Source organism: Oncorhynchus clarkii, chromosome 3, assembly GCF_045791955.1.
Source record: "Oncorhynchus clarkii lewisi isolate Uvic-CL-2024 chromosome 3, UVic_Ocla_1.0, whole genome shotgun sequence".
Lineage (NCBI taxonomy): Eukaryota > Metazoa > Chordata > Actinopteri > Salmoniformes > Salmonidae > Oncorhynchus > Oncorhynchus clarkii.
Window position 1 is genome coordinate 71,695,061 of NC_092149.1, and position 18,107 is coordinate 71,713,167.

Sequence of the window (18,107 nt, forward strand, 5' to 3'; positions counted from 1 at the left end):
GGTGGACTAATTACGTTACACCATCATACTGGCTAGGCCCTGCTTAACTTTCTTAACTGGTGCAAATGTACCCTGGTTAGACACATTAAACCAAATGTCTGACATGCTTTTTATCAAGATAAACACATTTATGTGGTTAATTGATCGTCCCTTCTAATTAATAACAAACTTTTTTGGGTGAGGGGGGCGGTTTGTGAATCACAAGCCAATCATTAGCACCACGAAGACCTTGCAGCTGTCACTTTTCTGACACCTCTTACGGTCGTCAGATTGAACAAGCAAAAACAGTTCTGACAGCTGGAGAGAGGAGAGCTGCTGTGAATGACATTACTTTACAGTACTGTGTTCCTGGTCTCTCTCCAGATCCTGCTGCCCCTCCCAGCCCAGCCAGCCTGCGTGTCACCAACATGACGCTGAGTGCTGAGCGGACGGTGACAGCCCGGCTCAACTGGACCCTGCCCGAGGAGCCTGACATCCCAGTCCATCACTACAAAGTCTTCTGGAGCTGGACCGTCCCTGGCAAGTCCCTGGTGCCATCCAAGAAGAAGAGGAGGAAGACCACCAACGGGGTAAGCATCGGCTCCTCTCTCCCCCTGTCTGGGTGATGTGTCGGCGGGTTGGGAGGCTAGAGACCGCGGGCCTGTGCTGGCCTGGTTGGACCAGACTCATCTAAACCCCACTCCCCTATTCTCTGCAATGTAAATAAGAACCAAAGGCCCCACAATGGAAAAACACGAGGCAGATCGCATTTGATTACATAAACTCTTAACGCTATTGTTCAAGCAGCACGGCGCACTGCTGGCCTCATTTGTTTTATTTTCCTTTATTTCGCCTTAAACGCTTGGTTAAGCTTTGAAAGGAAACTTAGCTTATCATCGCTATGAAGAAGATAATTTTGATAGTGAATAAAGTGAAAACGCCAATGTCTGACCACTTTTGCTGACTTAGAATCCTGAATGAGTGTTGGTAACCAGTTGCAGATGTGGTGTGGAGGTGAGAAAGCTGGGAGACACCAGATACCTATTGACACATGTACTACTGGTTTCCACTCTGGGACTGCAGGGCTTTGAACGCTACCTGCTGATGGTGGTATGTCAAAACAAGCGCCGGTGAATAACTGGAGCCTATCAGGCCCATGCTGCTGGAGGAATTCTGAGACCTAAACACAACGTGAAGAAGCCCCAGGGGATGGGGATAATGCGACTCCCTCACACAGACCTTATCACTGTCTCATCTACATGTTGCTTTAAACCAGCACACGTGTTCCCAATAAGGATGGTTCTTATTCCCACAGACCAGGCTTGGGTTAGGACGGTTCTAGTCTACTAGATTTAGGGACATGGTTATGGTCTACTCTGTTGGCTCTGTGGGTGACAATGTGGGTGTCTCTGGTTTCAGGCCCAGAGCTGGGTGGATCTGGAGGGGCTGCTGACCAACAGTAGCTACACGGTGGAGCTGCAGGCCATCACCTACTGGGGTCAGGTGCGTCTGAAGAGCTCCAAGGCGTCACTCCACTTCAGCACCACCTCCCAGAACAATGGTTCAGGTAGGCATCATGGAGCATGCTGAAAGCAACTTTGAGGAAAAATGTACTTACTATGATTTGAGATGTGGTTGTCCCACCGAGCTACAGTATCTTAAGATGAATGGACTAACTAAGTCGCTCTGCATAAGAGTGTTTGCTAAATGACTCAACTATAAATGTAAAATGGCATTGAATTATTGACAAGGCTGAGCTCATTGGACTTGGTGATAAATCAAGATGCTGTCCGATACAGATTTTATGAATGAATTTAAGTATTTATTAGCATAACTATTGGTATGATCACAGATGTTTAAGCATACTGTAACCTTCCCATATAAGAGCTTAAAGCTGCATTCTGAGCATTTCTGAGTGTACCTGGACTGGAAATTAGACCTTAACCTTTCTTCTCTTTGTCCAACCAAGTGAAATCAGTGTCCAAGAAAGAGAAGGAAGTGATCATGCCCGTTGGCTCCACCCTGGGCAAGCGCCCGGCAGGCCCTCTGGAGGTCGGCACACCCTTCTACCAGGACGGCCAGCTGCAGGTCCGCGTTTACTGGAAGAACCGGGGAGGTATGTACCATATGCCTGTTCTGAATGTGGGTATTGGCTCCTACACTACTGTAATTGCCACATAATTTCTCCTTCATTAGTTATCCTGAATCTTTTTATTGACTAATTAATGTTGGAATATAAATGATTCTCAGTTAAGTTCAATCTGGAAAAATGTTGTTGAATATTGTTGAGCAACTAAATGAAACCTTGTGTCTGACTGGAGTAATATGAGCGCAGGGTGAGTGAGTGTGAATCTACCGTGGACCAGGAGGAGCAGAGGTTTAGGATGTTCTGTTAGCTGAAGAAAAATAAACACCGGGAACAAGAGGTGATGGAGCTGTAGCAAATACAGTGCCTTGCGAAAGTATTCGGCCCCCTTGAACTTTGCAACCTTTTGGCCACATTTCAGGCTTCAAACATAAAGATATAAAACTGTATTTTTTTTTGTGAAGAATCAACAACAAGTGGGACACAATCATGAAGTGGAACGACATTTATTGGATATTTCAAACTTTTTTAACAAATCAAAAACTGAAAAATTGGGCGTGCAAAATTATTCAACCCCTATACTTTCAGTGCAGCAAACTCTCTCCAGAAGTTCAGTGAGGATCTCTGAATGATCCAATGTTGACCTAAATGACTAATGATGATAAATACAATCCACCTGTGTGTAATCAAGTCTCCGTATAAATGCACCTGCACTGTGATGAACAAGGAACACACCAGGCAGGTCCGAGATACTGTTGTGATGAAGTTTAAAGCCGGATTTGGATACAAAAAGATTTCCCAAGCTTTAAACATCCCAAGGAGCACTGTGCAAGTGATAATATTGAAATGGAAGGAGTATCAGACCACTGCAAATCTACCAAGACCTGGCCTTCCCTCTAAACTTTCAGCTCATACAAGGAGAAGACTGATCAGAGATGCAGCCAAGAGGCCGATCACTCTGGATGAACTGCAGAGATCTACAGCTGAGGTGGGAGACTCTGTCCATAGGACAACAATCAGTCGTATATTGCACAAATCTGGCCTTTATGGAAGAGTGGCAAGAAGAAAGCCATTTCTTAAAGATATCCATAAAAAGTGTCGTTTAAAGTTTGCCACAAGCAACCTGGGAGACACACCAAACATGTGGAAGAAGGTGCTCTGGTCAGATGAAACCAAAATGGAACTTTTTGGCAACAATGCAAAACGTTATGTTTGGCGTAAAAGCAACACAGCTGAACACACCATCCCCACTGTCAAACGTGGTGGTGGCAACATCATGGTTTGGGCCTGCTTTTCTTCAGCAGGGACAGGGAAGATGGTTAAAATTGATGGGAAGATGGATGGAGCCAAATACAGGACCATTCTGGAAGAAAACCTGATGGAGTCTGCAAAAGACCTGAGACTGGGATGGAGATTTGTCTTCCAACAAGACAATGATCCAAAACATAAAGCAAAATCTACAATGGAATGGTTCAAAAATAAACATCCAGGTGTTAGAATGGCCAAGTCAAAGTCCAGACCTGAATCCAATCGAGAATCTGTGGAAAGAACTGAAAACTGCTGTTCACAAATGCTCTCCATCCAACCTCACTGAGCTCGAGCTGTTTTGCAAGGAGGAATGGGAAAAAATTTCAGTCTCTCGATGTGCAAAACTGATAGACATACCCCAAGCGACTTACAGCTGTAATCGCAGCAAAAGGTGGCGCTACAAAGTATTAACTTAAGGGGGCTGAATAATTTTGCACGCCCAATTTTTCAGTTTTTGATTTGTTAAAAAAGTTTGAAATATCCAATAAATGTCGTTCCACTTCATGATTGTGTCCCACCTGTTGTTGATTCTTCACAAATATAGTTTTATCTTTATGTTTGAAGCCTGAAATGTGGCAAAAGGTTGCAAAGTTCAAGGGTGCCGAATACTTTCGCAAGGCACTGTATGAGCCGTCTCTCATACTAGTGTTGAAACCGTCCGTTTTGTTTTACAAGACCTGACGTCACCCTGCAGAAACACACAGGAGGATGTAAAAGATTTAAAGCATTACAGACAAATAATTGCATAAGTGTCCATAGACTCCTTAAACTTTGTACTCCTCCTTAGACTTTGTGCGCCAGCCCCCACGATTAAGACCAGAGTGGAAATATGAAAACCTTGAAAGGTGCGCTCCAAGGGTAGCCTGTCAAGTCCAATTCACTAGACAATGTTATGTTGCTAATATGTCATCGCCCAAGCCAAGCTCCACAAAGTGGAGGCAGAAATGCCTAGTCTGGGGAGAGGAGAAGCTTGGTGATGAGGCCTTCTGCTGAATCACAGAGCAACTGAGAAGAGCTGGAGAGTCTTCCTGGTCCAGAGTGGTTAGCAGGGCTGAGTGATTGTGACTGGCTTGGGCACACGTTCAGCCCAGAGTGTTTTGGACTTGGTTCTGGGCCCACTCCATGGCTTAGCCTGGGGGGGTGACTCCATTACACTGCAGCTCTCCTAGTCTGGCAGGGTGGTGGTGTGGTGGGCACAGACACGGCCTCTAACTGGGTTGATGATGATGGATGGCTCTGGGTCTGCCTCTGACCACCGTGGTTATACAGGAGGAAGCAGACAGCTGGACTGGAGAGAGAGAGAGCGAGCGAGACCTGGTCCCTGAAAGCCTAGGATCAGGTTTCTCTTCATCAGACTCTGTGTATTCAGAACTTTAAACTGAGGGACAGGTTCTCAACGCTGCTGATTACTGCACTCGTTCATTTTGAGGCAGGTCAACATTGTGACACATCTGGTCTCAGATGGTGATGTAGTGAATCACGGGGAGACGGACATGGGGAGGGAGGAAGAGAGACAGACGGGAGAGAGGCACACGTGGGGAGACAGACACACGGGGAGAGGGAGCAGGATGCACGCATGGAGAGACCCACAGAGAGAGACAGAAGCACGCGGGGAGAGAGAGACACAGAGAGAGACAGACGCACGCGGGGAGAGACCCACAGAGAGACAGACGCACGCGGGGAGAGGGAGCGGGGCGCACGCGGGGAGAGACACACAGAGAGAGACAGACGCACGCGGGGAGACAGACGCACGGGAGAGGGACGCACGCAGGGAGAGAGACAGAAGCACGCGGGGAGAGAGAGAAACAAGCGGGGAGAGACACACACAGAGAGAAGCAAGCGGGGAGAGAGAGAAGCAAGCAGAGAGAGAGAGAGAGAGACGCACGCGGGGGGAGAGAGGGCGAGAGACGCACGCGGGGGGAGAGAGGGCGAGAGACGCACGCGGGGGGAGAGAGGGCGAGAGACGCACGCGGGGGGAGAGAGGGCGAGAGACGCACGCGGGGGGAGAGAGGGCGAGAGACGCACGCGGGGGGAGAGAGGGCGAGAGACGCACGCGGGGGGAGAGAGGGCGAGAGACGCACGCGGGGGGAGAGGGAAGAGAGGGCGAGAGACGCAAGCGGGGGGAGAGGGACGCACGCGGGGGGGGGAGAGAGGGCGAGAGACGCACGCGGGGGGAGAGAGGGCGAGAGACGCACGCGGGGGGAGAGAAGCACGAGGGAAGAGAGGGCGAGAGACGCAAGCGGGGGGAGAGGGACGTACGCGGGGGGAGAGGGGGCGAGAGACGCACGCGGGGGGAGAGGGGGCGAGAGACGCACGCGGGGGGAGAGGGGGCGAGAGACGCACGCGGGGGGAGAGGGGGCGAGAGAAGCACGCGGGGGGAGAGGGGGCGATAGAAGCACGCGGGGGGAGAGGGGGCGAGAGACGCACGCAGGGGGAGAGGGGGCGAGAGATGCACGCGGGGGGAGAGATGCATGCAGGGAGAGAGATGCACGCGGGGAGAGAGGGAGAGAGATGCACGCGGGGGGAGAGAGGGAGAGAGACGCACGCGGAGGGAGAGAGACGCAAGCGGGGAGAGAGGGAGAGAAACGCACGCGGGGGGAGAGAGGGAGAGAGACGGGAGAGAGACGCGAGCGGGGAGAGAGAGGGAGAGAGACGCACGCGGAGGGAGAGAGACGCATGCGGGGGGAGAGAGGGAGAGAGACGCACGCGGGGGGAGAGAGGGAGAGAGACGCACTCGGCGGGAGAGAGGGAGAGAGACGCTCGCGGAGGGAGAGAGACGCAAGCGGGGGGAGAGAGACGCACGCGGGGGGAGAGAGACCCTAGAGGGAGAGAGACGCAAGCGGGGGGCGAGAGACGCACGCGGGGGGAGAGAGGGCGAGAGACGCACGCGGGGGGAGAGAGGGCGAGAGACGCACGCGGGGGGAGAGAGGGCGAGAGACACACGCGGGGGGAGAGAGGGCGAGAGACGCACGCGGGGGGAGAGAGGGCGAGAGACGCACGCGGGGGGAGAGAGGGCGAGAGACGCACGCGGTGGGAGAGGGCGAGAGACGCACGCGGGGGGAGAGAAGCACGCGGGGAGAGATGGCGATAGACGCACGCGGGGGGAGAGATGCATGCAGGGAGAGAGATGCACGCGGGGAGAGAGGGAGAGAGACGCACGCGGAGGGAGAGAGCCGCACGCGGGGAGAGAGGGAGAGAGACGCACGCGGGGGGAATAAGGGAGAGAGACGCAAGCGGGGAGAGAGGGAGAGAAACGCACGCGGGGGGAGAGAGGGAGAGAGACGGGAGAGAGACGCGAGCGGGGAGAGAGAGGGAGAGAGACGCACGCGGAGGGAGAGAGACGCACGCGGGGGGAGAGAGGGAGAGAGACGCACGCGGGGAGAGAGACGCACGCGGGAGAAGAGATGGAGAGAGACGCACTCGGGGGGAGAGAGGGAGAGAGACGCACGCGGAGGGAGAGAGACGCAAGCGGGGGGAGAGAGACGCACGCGGGGGGAGAGAGGGAGAGAGACCCTAGAGGGAGAGAGACGCAAGCGGGGAGAGAGGGAGAGAGACGCACGCGGGGGGAGAGAGGGAGAGAGACGCACGCGGGGGGAGAGAGGGAGAGAGACACACGCGGGGGGAGAGAGGGAAAGAGACGCATGCGGGGGGAGAGAGGGAGAGAGACCCTAGAGGGAGAGAGACGCACGCGGGGGGAGAGAGGGAGAGAGACGCACGCGGGGGGAGAGAGGGAGAGAGACGCACGCGGGGGGAGAGAGGGAGAGAGACGCACGCGGGGGGAGAGAGGGAGAGAGACGCACGCGGGGGGAGAGAGGGAGAGAGACGCACGCGGGGGGAGAGACGCACGCAGGGAGAGAGACGCACGCGGGGAGAGAGATGCATGCTGGGAGAGAGAGGGAGAGAGACGCACGCGGAGGGAGAGAGACGCAAGCGGGGAGAGAGAGGGAGAGAGACGCACGCGGAGGGAGAGAGATGCAAGCGGGGAGAGAGGGAGAGAGACGCACGCGGGGGGAGAGAGGGAGAGAGACGCACGCGGGGGGAGAGAGGGAGAGAGACACACGCGGGGGGAGAGAGGGAAAGAGATGCACGCGGGGGGAGAGAGGGAGAGAGACGCACGCGGGGGGAGAGAGGGAGAGAGACGCACGCGGGGGGAGAGAGGGAGAGAGACGCACGCGGAGGGAGAGAGACACACGCGGGGGGAGAGAGGGAGAGAGACGCATGCAGGTAGAGAGACTCACGCGGGGAGAGAGGGAGAGAGACGCAAGCGGGGATAGAGGGAGAGAGACGCAAGCGGGGAGAGAGGGAGCGAGACGCACGCGGGGAGAGAGGGAGCGAGACGCACGCGGGGAGAGAGGGAGCGAGACGCACGCGGGGAGAGAGGGAGAGAGACGCACGCGGGGGGAGAGGGAGAGAGACGCACGCGGGGGGAGAAGGACGCACGCCGGGGAGGGGGAGAGACGCACGCGGGGGGAGAGAGGGCGAGAGACGCACGCAGGGGGAGAGAGGGAGAGAGACGCACGCGGGGAGAGGGCGAGAGACGCACGCAGGGGGAGAGGGGGCGAGAGACGCACGCGGGGGGAGAGGGGGCGAGAGACGCACGCGGGGGGAGAGGGGGCGAGAGACGCACGCGAGGGGAGAGGGGGCGAGAGAAGCACGCGGGGGGAGAGGGGGCGATAGACGCACGTGGGGGGAGAGGGGGCGTGAGACGCACGCGGGGGGAGAGAGGGCGAGAGACGCACGCGGGGGGAGAGGGGGCGAGAGACGCACGCGGGGGGAGAGAGCGAGAGACGCACGCGGGGGGAGAGAGGGCGAGAGACGCACGCGGGGAGACAGGGAGAGAGAGGGCGAGAGACGCACGAGGGGAGAGAGGGAGAGAGACGCACGCGGGGAGAGACGAGAGAGACGCACGCAGGGAGAGATGGCGATAGACGCATGCGGGGGGAGAGGGCGATAGACGCACGCGGGGAGAGAGGGCGATAGACGCACGCGGGGAGAGAGGGCGATAGACGCACGCGGGGAGAGAGGGCGAGAGACGTACGTGGGGAGAGAGGGAGAGAGACGCAAGCGGGGAGAGAGGGAGAGAGACGCAAGCGGGGAGAGAGGGGGAGAGACGCAAGCGGGGGTAGAGAGGGAGAGAGACGCACGTGGGGAGAGAGGCGCATGCGGGGAGAGGGGGAGGGAGACGCGCGCTGGGAGAGAGACGCGCGCGGGGGAGAGGGAGAGAGACGCGCGTGGGGGGAGAGGGAGAGAGACGCACGCGGGGGGAGAGAGACGCACGCGGGGGGAGAGAGGGAGAGAGACGCGAGAGGGAGAGAGACGCACGCGGGGGGAGAGAGGGCGAGAGACGCACGCGGGGGGAAAGAGGGCGAGAGACGCACGCGGGGGGAAAGAGGGCGAGAGACGCACGCGAGGGGAGAGAGGGAGAGAGACGCACGCGAGGGGAGAGAGGGAGAGAGACGCACGCGGGGGGAGAGAGGGAGAGAGACCCTAGAGGGAGAGAGACGCAAGCGGGGAGAGAGGGAGAGAGACGCACGCAGGGGGAGAGAGGGAGAGAGACGCACGCGGGGGGAGAGAGGGAGAGAGACGCAAGCGGGGGGAGAGAGACGCACGCGGGGGAGAGAGGGAGAGAGACGCAAGCGGGGAGAGAGACGCACGCGCGGGGAGAGAGGGAGAGAGACGCACGCGGGGGGAGAGAGGGAGAGAGACGCACGCGGGGGGAGAGAGGGAGAGAGACGCACGCGGGGGGAGAGAGGGAGAGAGACGCACGCGGGGGGAGAGACGCACACGGGGAGAGAGACGCACGCGGGGAGAGAGCCGCACGCGGGGAGAGAGAGACGCAAGCGGGGAGAGAGACGCGTGCGGGGAGAGAGGGAGAGAGACGCAAGAGGGGAGAGAGGGAGAGAGACGCACGCGGGGAGAGAGAGGGAGAGAGACGCACGCGGGGGGAGAGAATGAGAGAGACGCACGCGGGGGGAGAGAGGGAGAGAGACGCACGCGGGGGGAGAGACGCACGCAGGGAGAGAGACACGCGGGGAGAGAGACGCACGCGGGGAGAGAGATGCATGCAGGGAGAGAGAGACGCGTGCGGGGAGAGAGACGCGTGCGGGGAGAGAGGGAGAGAGACGCAAGCGGGGAGAGAGGGAGAGAGGCGCACGCGCGGGGAGAGAGGGAGAGAGACGCACGCGGGGGGAGAGAGGGAGAGAGACGCACGCGGGGGGAGAGAGGGAGAGAGACGCACGCGGGGGGAGAGACGCACGCGGGGAGAGAGGGAGAGAGACGCACGCGGGGAGAGAGCCGCACGCGGGGAGAGAGAGACGCAAGCGGGGAGAGAGACGCGTGCGGGGAGAGAGGGAGAGAGACGCAAGCGGGGAGAGAGGGAGAGAGACGCACGCGGGGAGAGAGAGGGAGAGAGACGCACGCGGGGGGAGAGAATGAGAGAGACGCACGCGGGGGGAGAGAGGGAGAGAGATGCACGCGGGGGGAGAGACGCACGCAGGGAGAGAGACACGCGGGGAGAGAGGGAGAGAGATGCACGCGGGGAGAGAGATGCATGCAGGGAGAGAGATGCACGCGGGGAGAGAGACGCACGCGGGGAGAGAGGGAGAGAGACGTACGCAGGGAGAGAGGGAGAGAGACGCACGCGGGGAGAGAGGGAGAGAGACGCACGCGGGGAGAGAGGGAGAGAGACGCACGCGTGGAGAGGGAGAGAGACGTACGCGGGGAGAGGGAGAGAGACGCACGCGGGGAGAGAGGGAGAGAGACGCACGCGGGGAGAGAGGGAGAGAGACGCACGCGGGGAGAGAGGGAGAGAGACGCACGCGGGGAGAGGGAGAGAGACGCACGCGGGGAGAGAGGGAGCGAGACGCACGCGGGGAGAGAGGGAGAGAGACGCACGCGGGGAGAGGGAGAGAGACGCACGCGGGGAGAGAGGGAGCGAGACGCACGCGGGGAGAGGAAGAGAGACGCACGCGGGGAGAGGGAGAGAGACGCATGCGGGGAGAGAGGGAGAGAGATGCATGCAGGGAGAGAGACGCACGCGGGGAGAGAGGGAGAGAGACGCAAGCGGGGAGAGAGGGAGCGAGACACACGCGGGGAGAGAGGGAGCGAGACGCACGCGGGGAGAGAGGGAGAGAGACGCACGCGGGGGGAGAGGGAGAGAGACGCACGCGGGGGGGAGAGGGACGCACGCCGGGGAGGGGGAGAGACGCACGCGGGGGGAGAGAGGGCGAGAGACGCACGCGGGGGGAGAGAGGGAGAGAGACGCACGCGGGGAGAGGGCGAGAGACGAACGCGGGGGGAGAGGGGGCGAGAGATGCACGCGGGGGGAGGGGGCGAGAGACGCACGCGGGGGAGACGGGGCGAGAGACGCACGCGGGGGGAGAGGGGGCGAGAGACGCACGCGGGGGGAGAGGGGGCGAGAGACGCACGCGGGGGGAGAGGGGGGCGAGAGACGCACGCGGGGGGAGAGAGGGCGAGAGACGCACGCGGGGGGAGAGAGGGCGAGAGACGCACGCGGGGGAGAGAGCGAGAGACGCACGCGGGGGGAGAGAGGGCGAGAGACGCACGCGGGGAGACAGGGAGAGAGAGGGCGAGAGACGCACGAGGGGAGAGAGGGAGAGAGACGCACGCGGGGAGAGACGAGACGCACGCAGGGAGAGATGGCGATAGACGCACGCGGGGGGAGAGGGCGTTAGACGCACGCGGGGAGAGAGGGCGATAGACGCACGCGGGGAGAGAGGGCGATAGACGCACGCGGAGAGAGAGGGCGAGAGACGCACGTGGGGAGAGAGGGAGAGAGACGCAAGCGGGGGTAGAGAGGGAGAGAGACGCACGTGGGGAGAGAGGCGCATGCGGGGAGAGGGGGAGGGAGACGCGCGCTGGGAGAGAGGGAGAGAGACGCGCGCGGGGAGAGAGGGAGAGAGACGCGCGCGGGGAGAGGGAGAGGGAGAGAGACGCACGCGGGGGGAGAGAGACGCACGCGGGGGGAGAGAGGGAGAGAGACGCGAGAGGGAGAGAGACGCACGCGCGGGGAGAGAGGGCGAGAGACGCACGCGGGGGAGAGGGACGCGCGCGGGGGGAGAGGGAGAGAGACGCACGCGGGGGGAGAGAGACGCACGCGGGGGGAGAGAGGGAGAGAGACGCGAGAGGGAGAGAGACGCACGCGGGGGGAGAGAGGGCGAGAGACGCACGCGGGGGGAAAGAGGGCGAGAGTCACGCGTGGGGGGAGAGGGAGAGACGCACGCGGGGGGAGAGAGGGCGAGAGACGCACGCGGGGAGACAGGGAGAGAGAGGGCGAGAGACGCACGAGGGGAGAGAGGGAGAGAGACGCACGCGGGGAGAGACGAGACGCACGCAGGGAGAGATGGCGATAGACGCACGCGGGGGGAGAGGGCGTTAGACGCACGCGGGGAGAGAGGGCGATAGACGCACGCGGGGAGAGAGGGCGATAGACGCACGCGGAGAGAGAGGGCGAGAGACGCACGTGGGGAGAGAGGGAGAGAGACGCAAGCGGGGGTAGAGAGGGAGAGAGGCGCATGCGGGGAGAGGGGGAGGGAGACGCGCGCTGGGAGAGAGGGAGAGAGACGCGCGCGGGGAGAGAGGGAGAGAGACGCGCGCGGGGGAGAGGGAGAGGGAGAGAGACGCACGCGGGGGGAGAGAGACGCACGCGGGGGGAGAGAGACGCGAGAGGGAGAGAGACGCACGCGCGGGGAGAGAGGGAGAGGGACGCACGCGGGGGAGAGGGACGCACGCGGGGGAGAGGGACGCGCGCGGGGGGAGAGGGAGAGAGACGCACGCGGGGGGAGAGAGACGCACGCGGGGGGAGAGAGGGAGAGCGACGCGAGAGGGAGAGAGACGCACGCGGGGGGAGAGAGGGCGAGAGACGCACGCGGGGGGAAAGAGGGCGAGAGTCGCGCGTGGGGGGAGAGGGAGAGAGACGCAAGCGGGGAGAGAGGGAGAGAGACGCACGCAGGGGGAGAGAGGGAGAGAGACGCACGCGGGGGGAGAGAGGGAGAGAGACGCAAGCGGGGGGAGAGAGACGCACGCGGGGGGAGAGAGGGAGAGAGACCCTAGAGGGAGAGAGACGCAAGCGGGGAGAGAGGGAGAGAGACGCACGCGGGGGGAGAGAGGGAGAGAGACGCACGCGGGGGGAGTGAGGGAGAGAGACGCACGCGGGGAGAGAGGGAGAGAGACGCACGCGGGGGGAGAGAGGGAGAGAGACGCACGCGGGGGGAGAGACGCACGCGGGGAGAGAGAGACGCAAGCGGGGAGAGAGGGAGAGAGACGCACGTGGGGGGAGAGACGCGAGAGGGAGAGAGACGCGAGCGGGGAAAGAGGGAGAGAGACGCAAGCGGGGAGAGAGGGAGAGAGACGCACGCGGGGAGAGAGAGGGAGAGAGACGCACGCGGGGGGAGAGAAGGAGAGAGACGCACGCGGGGGGAGAGAGGGAGAGAGACGCACGCGGGGGGAGAGACGCACGCAGGGAGAGAGACACACGCGGGGAGAGAGGGAGAGAGACGCACGCGGGGAGAGAGATGCATGCAGGGAGAGAGATGCACGCGGGGAGAGAGGGAGAGAGACGCACGCGGGGAGAGAGGGAGAGAGACGCACGCGGGGAGAGAGGGAGAGAGACGCACGCGGGGAGAGAGGGAGAGAGACGCACGCGGGGAGAGAGGGAGAGAGACGCACGCGGGGAGAGGGAGAGAGACGCACGCGGGGAGAGAGGGAGAGAGACGCATGCGGGGAGAGAGGGAGAGAGACGCACGCGGGGAGAGAGGGAGAGAGACGCACGCGGGGAGAGGGAGAGAGACGTACGCGGGGAGAGGGAGAGAGACGCACGCTGGGAGAGAGGGAGAGAGACGCACGCGGGGAGAGAGGGAGAGAGACGCACGCAGGGAGAGGGAGAGAGACGCACGCGGGGAGAGAGGGAGAGAGACGCACGCGGGGAGAGAGGGAGAGAGACGCACGCGGGGAGAGGGAGAGAGACGCACGCGGGGAGAGAGGGAGAGAGACGCACGCGGGGAGAGAGGGAGAGAGACGCAAGCGGGGAGAGAGGGAGAGAGATGCATGCAGGGAGAGAGATGCACGCGGGGAGAGAGGGAGAGAGACGCACGCGCGGAGAGAGGGAGAGAGACGCAAGCAGGGAGAGAGACGCATGCAGGGAGAGAGACTCACGCGGGGAGAGAGGGAGAGAGACGCAAGCGGGGAGAGAGGGAGCGAGACGCACGCGGGGAGAGAGGGAGAGAGACGCACGCGGGGAGAGAGGGGGAGAGACGCACGCAGGGAGAGAGGGAGAGAGAAACACGCGGGGAGAGATGGAGAGAGACGCACGCGGGGGGAGAGGGAGAGAGACGCACGCAGGGGGAGAGGGAGAGAGACGCACACGGGGGGAGAGGGCGAGAGACGCACACGTGGGGAGAGGGCGATAGACGCACGCGGGGGGAGAGGGCGATAGACGCACGCGGGGGGAGAGGGTGAGAGACGCACGCGGGGGGAGAGGGAGAGAGACGCACGCGGGGAGAGGGAGAGACGCAAGCGGGGGGAGAGAGGGAGAGAGACGCACGCGGGGAGAGAGGGAGAGAGATGCATGCGGGGAGAGAGACGCACGCGGGGAGAGAGGGAGAGAGACGCACGCGGGGGGAGAGACGCACGCGGGGAGAGAGAGGGAGAGAGACGCACGCGGGGGGAGAGATGCACGCAGGGAGAGAGACGCACGCGGGGAGAGAGGGAGAGAGACGCACGCGGGGAGAGAGATGCATGCAGGGAGAGAGATGCATGCGGGGAGAGAGGGAGAGAGACGCACGCGGGGAGAGAGAGAGAGAGAGACGCACGCAGGGAGAGAGGGCGAGAGACGCACACGGGGGGAGAGGGCGAGAGACGCACACGGGGGGAGAGGGCGAGAGACGCACACGGGGGGAGAGGGCGATAGACGCACGCGGGGGGAGAGGGCGAGAGACGCACGCGGGACACGCACAGAGAGAGGGCGGAGAGAGACGCACGCACGAGGGACACGCACACCCACAGAGAGAGGGAGAGAGACGCACGCACGAGGGACACGCACACGCAGAGAGGGCGAGAGAGGGACACGCACACGCAGAGAGGGGGGAGAGGGACACGCACACGCAGAGAGAGGGACACGCACACCCAGAGAGAGAGAGGGAGTGAGAGAGAAACACGCACACACACACACACACAGAGGGACACATAGAGAGAGAGACACGCGGGGAGAGAGGGACACGGGGAGGGAGGGAGGGAGGGAGTGGGGAGGTGGAGAGAGGGACACAGGGAGGGAGGGAGGGAGGGGGGGAGGTGGAGAGAAAGGGGGAGGTGGAGAGAGAGAGAGAGACGCAGAGAGAGAGAGAGAGACTCAGAGAGAGAGAGACGCAGAGAGAGAGACGCAGAGAGAGAGAGAGACGCATAGAGAGAGAGAGAGAGAGAGAGACATAGAGAGAGAGACGGGCAGAGAGAGACATAGAGAGAGAGACATAGAGAGAGAGACGGGCAGAGAGAGAGAGAGAGAGAGATGGGCAGAGAGAGAGAGAGAGAGAGTGGGCAGAGAGAGAGAGAGAGAGTCGGGCAGAGAGAGAGAGAGAGAGAGAGATACAGTGCCTTGCGAAAGTATTCGGCCCCCTTGAACTTTGCGACCTTTTGCCACATTTCAGGCTTCAAACATAAAGATATAAAACTGTATTTTTTTGTAAAGAATCAACAACAAGTGGGACACAATCATGAAGTGGAACAACATTTATTGGATATTTCAAACTTTTTTAACAAATCAAAAACTGAAAAATTGGGCGTGCAAAATTATTCAGCCCCCTTAAGTTAATACTTTGTAGCGCCACCTTTGGCTGCGATTACAGCTGTAAGTCGCTTGGGGTATGTCTCTATCAGTTTTGCACATCGAGAGACTGAAATTTTTTCCCATTCCTCCTTGCAAAACAGCTCGAGCTCAGTGAGGTTGGATGGAGAGCATTTGTGAACAGCAGTTTTCAGTTCTTTCCAAAGATTCTCGATTGGATTCAGGTCTGGACTTTGACTTGGCCATTCTAACACCTGGATATGTTTATTTTTGAACCATTCCATTGTAGATTTTGCTTTATGTTTTGGATCATTGTCTTGTTGGAAGACAAATCTCCATCCCAGTCTCAGGTCTTTTGCAGACTCCATCAGGTTTTCTTCCAGAATGGTCCTGTATTTGGCTCCATCCATCTTCCCATCAATTTAACCATCTTCCCTGTCCCTGCTGACGAAAAGCAGGCCCAAACCATGATGCTGCCACCACCATGTTTGACAGTGGGGATGGTGTGTTCAGCTGTGTTGCTTTTACGCCAAACATAACGTTTTGCATTGTTGCCAAAAAGTTCAATTTTGGTTTCATCTGACCAGAGCACCTTCTTCCACATGTTTGGTGTGTCTCCCAGGTGGCTTGTGGCAAACTTTAAACAACACTTTTTATGGATATCTTTAAGAAATGGCTTTCTTCTTGCCACTCTTCCATAAAGGCCAGATTTGTGCAATATACGACTGATTGTTGTCCTATGGACAGAGTCTCCCACCTCAGCTGTAGATCTCTGCAGTTCATCCAGAGTGATCATGGGCCTCTTGGCTGCATCTCTGATCAGTCTTCTCCTTGTATGAGCTGAAAGTTTAGAGGGACGGCCAGTTCTTGGTAGATTTGCAGTGGTCTGATACTCCTTCCATTTCAATATTATCACTTGCACAGTGCTCCTTGGGATGTTTAAAGCTTGGGAAATCTTTTTGTATCCAAATCCGGCTTTAAACTTCTTCACAACAGTATCTCGGACCTGCCTGGTGTGTTCCTTGTTCTTCATGATGCTCTCTGCGCTTTTAACGGACCTCTGAGACTATCACAGTGCAGGTGCATTTATACGGAGACTTGATTACACACAGGTGGATTGTATTTATCATCATTAGTCATTTAGGTCAACATTGGATCATTCAGAGATCCTCACTGAACTTCTGGAGAGAGTTTGCTGCACTGAAAGTAAAGGGGCTGAATAATTTTGCACGGCCAATTGTTCAATTTTTGATTTGTTAAAAAAGTTTGAAATATCCAATAAATATCGTTCCACTTCATGATTGTGTCCCACTTGTTGTTGATTCTTCACAAAAAAATACAGTTTTATATCTTTGTTTGAAGCCTGAAATGTGGCAAAAGGTCGCAAAGTTCAAGGGGGCCGAATACTTTCGCAAGGCACTGTACATAGAGAGAGAGACGGGCAGAGAGAGAGAGAGAGAGACGGGCAGAGAGAGAGAGAGACATAGACATAGAGAGAGAGACAGACACGCGGGGAGAGAGACGCGCGCTGCAAGACGGACACAGACAGAGAGAGAGAGACACAGAGAGAGAGAGATGCACACGGGGAGACAGACACGCGGGGGGAGAAGCACGCCGGAAGAGACACTGAGAGTCGCACGCGGGGAGAAACACACACAGAGAGAGACTCACGCGGGGAGACAGACACAGAGAGAGACACAGACACACAGAGAGAGAGACAGATGCACACAGAGAGAGCGAGGCACGCACAGGCAGAGGGTTTTGTTCAACAACCGTAGCAACGGCGGTCAATAGACTTCTGAGGCTCGCTCACAGCCCTGATGGAGCGGCAGGTATCCTAGTGGTTAGAGCGTTGGACTAGTAACCGGAAGGTTGCAAGATCGAGTCCCTGAGCTGACAAGGTAAAAATCTGTCATTCTGCCCCTGAACAAGGCAGTTAACCCACTGTGCCTAGGCCGTCATTAAAAATAAGAATTTGTTCTTAACTGACTTGCCTAGTTAAATAAACGTGAAATAAAAATCGAACACTGCCATGCAGCTCTATACCTGTTTTCCATGTTCCTTTCCTTGTTTTCTATACCACTTCCTTCCCCTCTGTCAGCTCCGGCTACGCATATCTTGTTTATTTTCTTCCCATTTCCTGCTTCCCTGTAATTCCTCTCTTCTGCTTCCAAACTGCTGGGAGCCTGTGTGTGCCAGATCCGTGTCGAAACCTTCAAAGTCCTCTTTCTATCTCCCGACCGCAGTCGAGGCCCCAGCCAACGGCTAACACAGCATAACTCAATTATTAATGGGAAAAGTATAATTTCACATCGGAACGCACACAGCCAGATGAATAATAATTCCAGTAAAATGACAGGGCAATGGGAACATAAACAGAACTGATTAGCCAATGAGGCACTACTCTGTAGTAATGAAGTGAACTAGGGCCGGGACTAGGGCCGGGACTGGGCCGCTTCACAATTGCTGAGGGTAGGCCTACAATGCCATGTTTCGCTGATGAGATGGTTAAATAAAAGTGTCTACTTTTAGCAATAAAGAAGCTGTTGTATTTCATTCCATTGTCCTCCAAGTGTTGCTGTATCTCCTGTAAGTCAGTTTGCTCCTCAATTCAGGCACCCTAGTTGGAAAGCGAGGTAGCGGCAGTGGTCCCTTCCCTTTGAGATGGTTAAACAACACATTTACAAAAAATAGTTCAATGTTCGCACGTTTAGTCAAATTCAACCCCGCTTTTTATTTCTTATTTTATTATGTTGACGTTAATGTTAAGATGAGCCTTTAGAAGCGTATTTTAATGCATTATGCTAGATACTGTATCAGAGGATCTGTTAATGCCTGATAAGATCAGGTTGATGGTGTGACAGTAATAGAGTACTGAAACAGTCTGATTGGGTGTTATTGTAAGATCATTTTATCCATCAAGCATGTATCATGTCT

General features: G+C 58.4%; 1 protein-coding gene across 1 annotated transcript in view; it reads left to right on the forward strand.

The window, feature by feature from the left end:
• Nucleotides 1–18,107, forward strand: part of LOC139403672 (anosmin-1-like) — a 72,623-nt gene that overhangs the window by 49,967 nt on the left and 4,549 nt on the right. Inside the window, exons 7-9 of the mRNA XM_071146973.1 lie at nucleotides 364–569; nucleotides 1,399–1,546; nucleotides 1,949–2,095. Coding sequence (XP_071003074.1) covers nucleotides 364–569; nucleotides 1,399–1,546; nucleotides 1,949–2,095 — 501 coding nt within the window. The remainder of the gene's footprint in view (nucleotides 1–363; nucleotides 570–1,398; nucleotides 1,547–1,948; nucleotides 2,096–18,107) is intronic.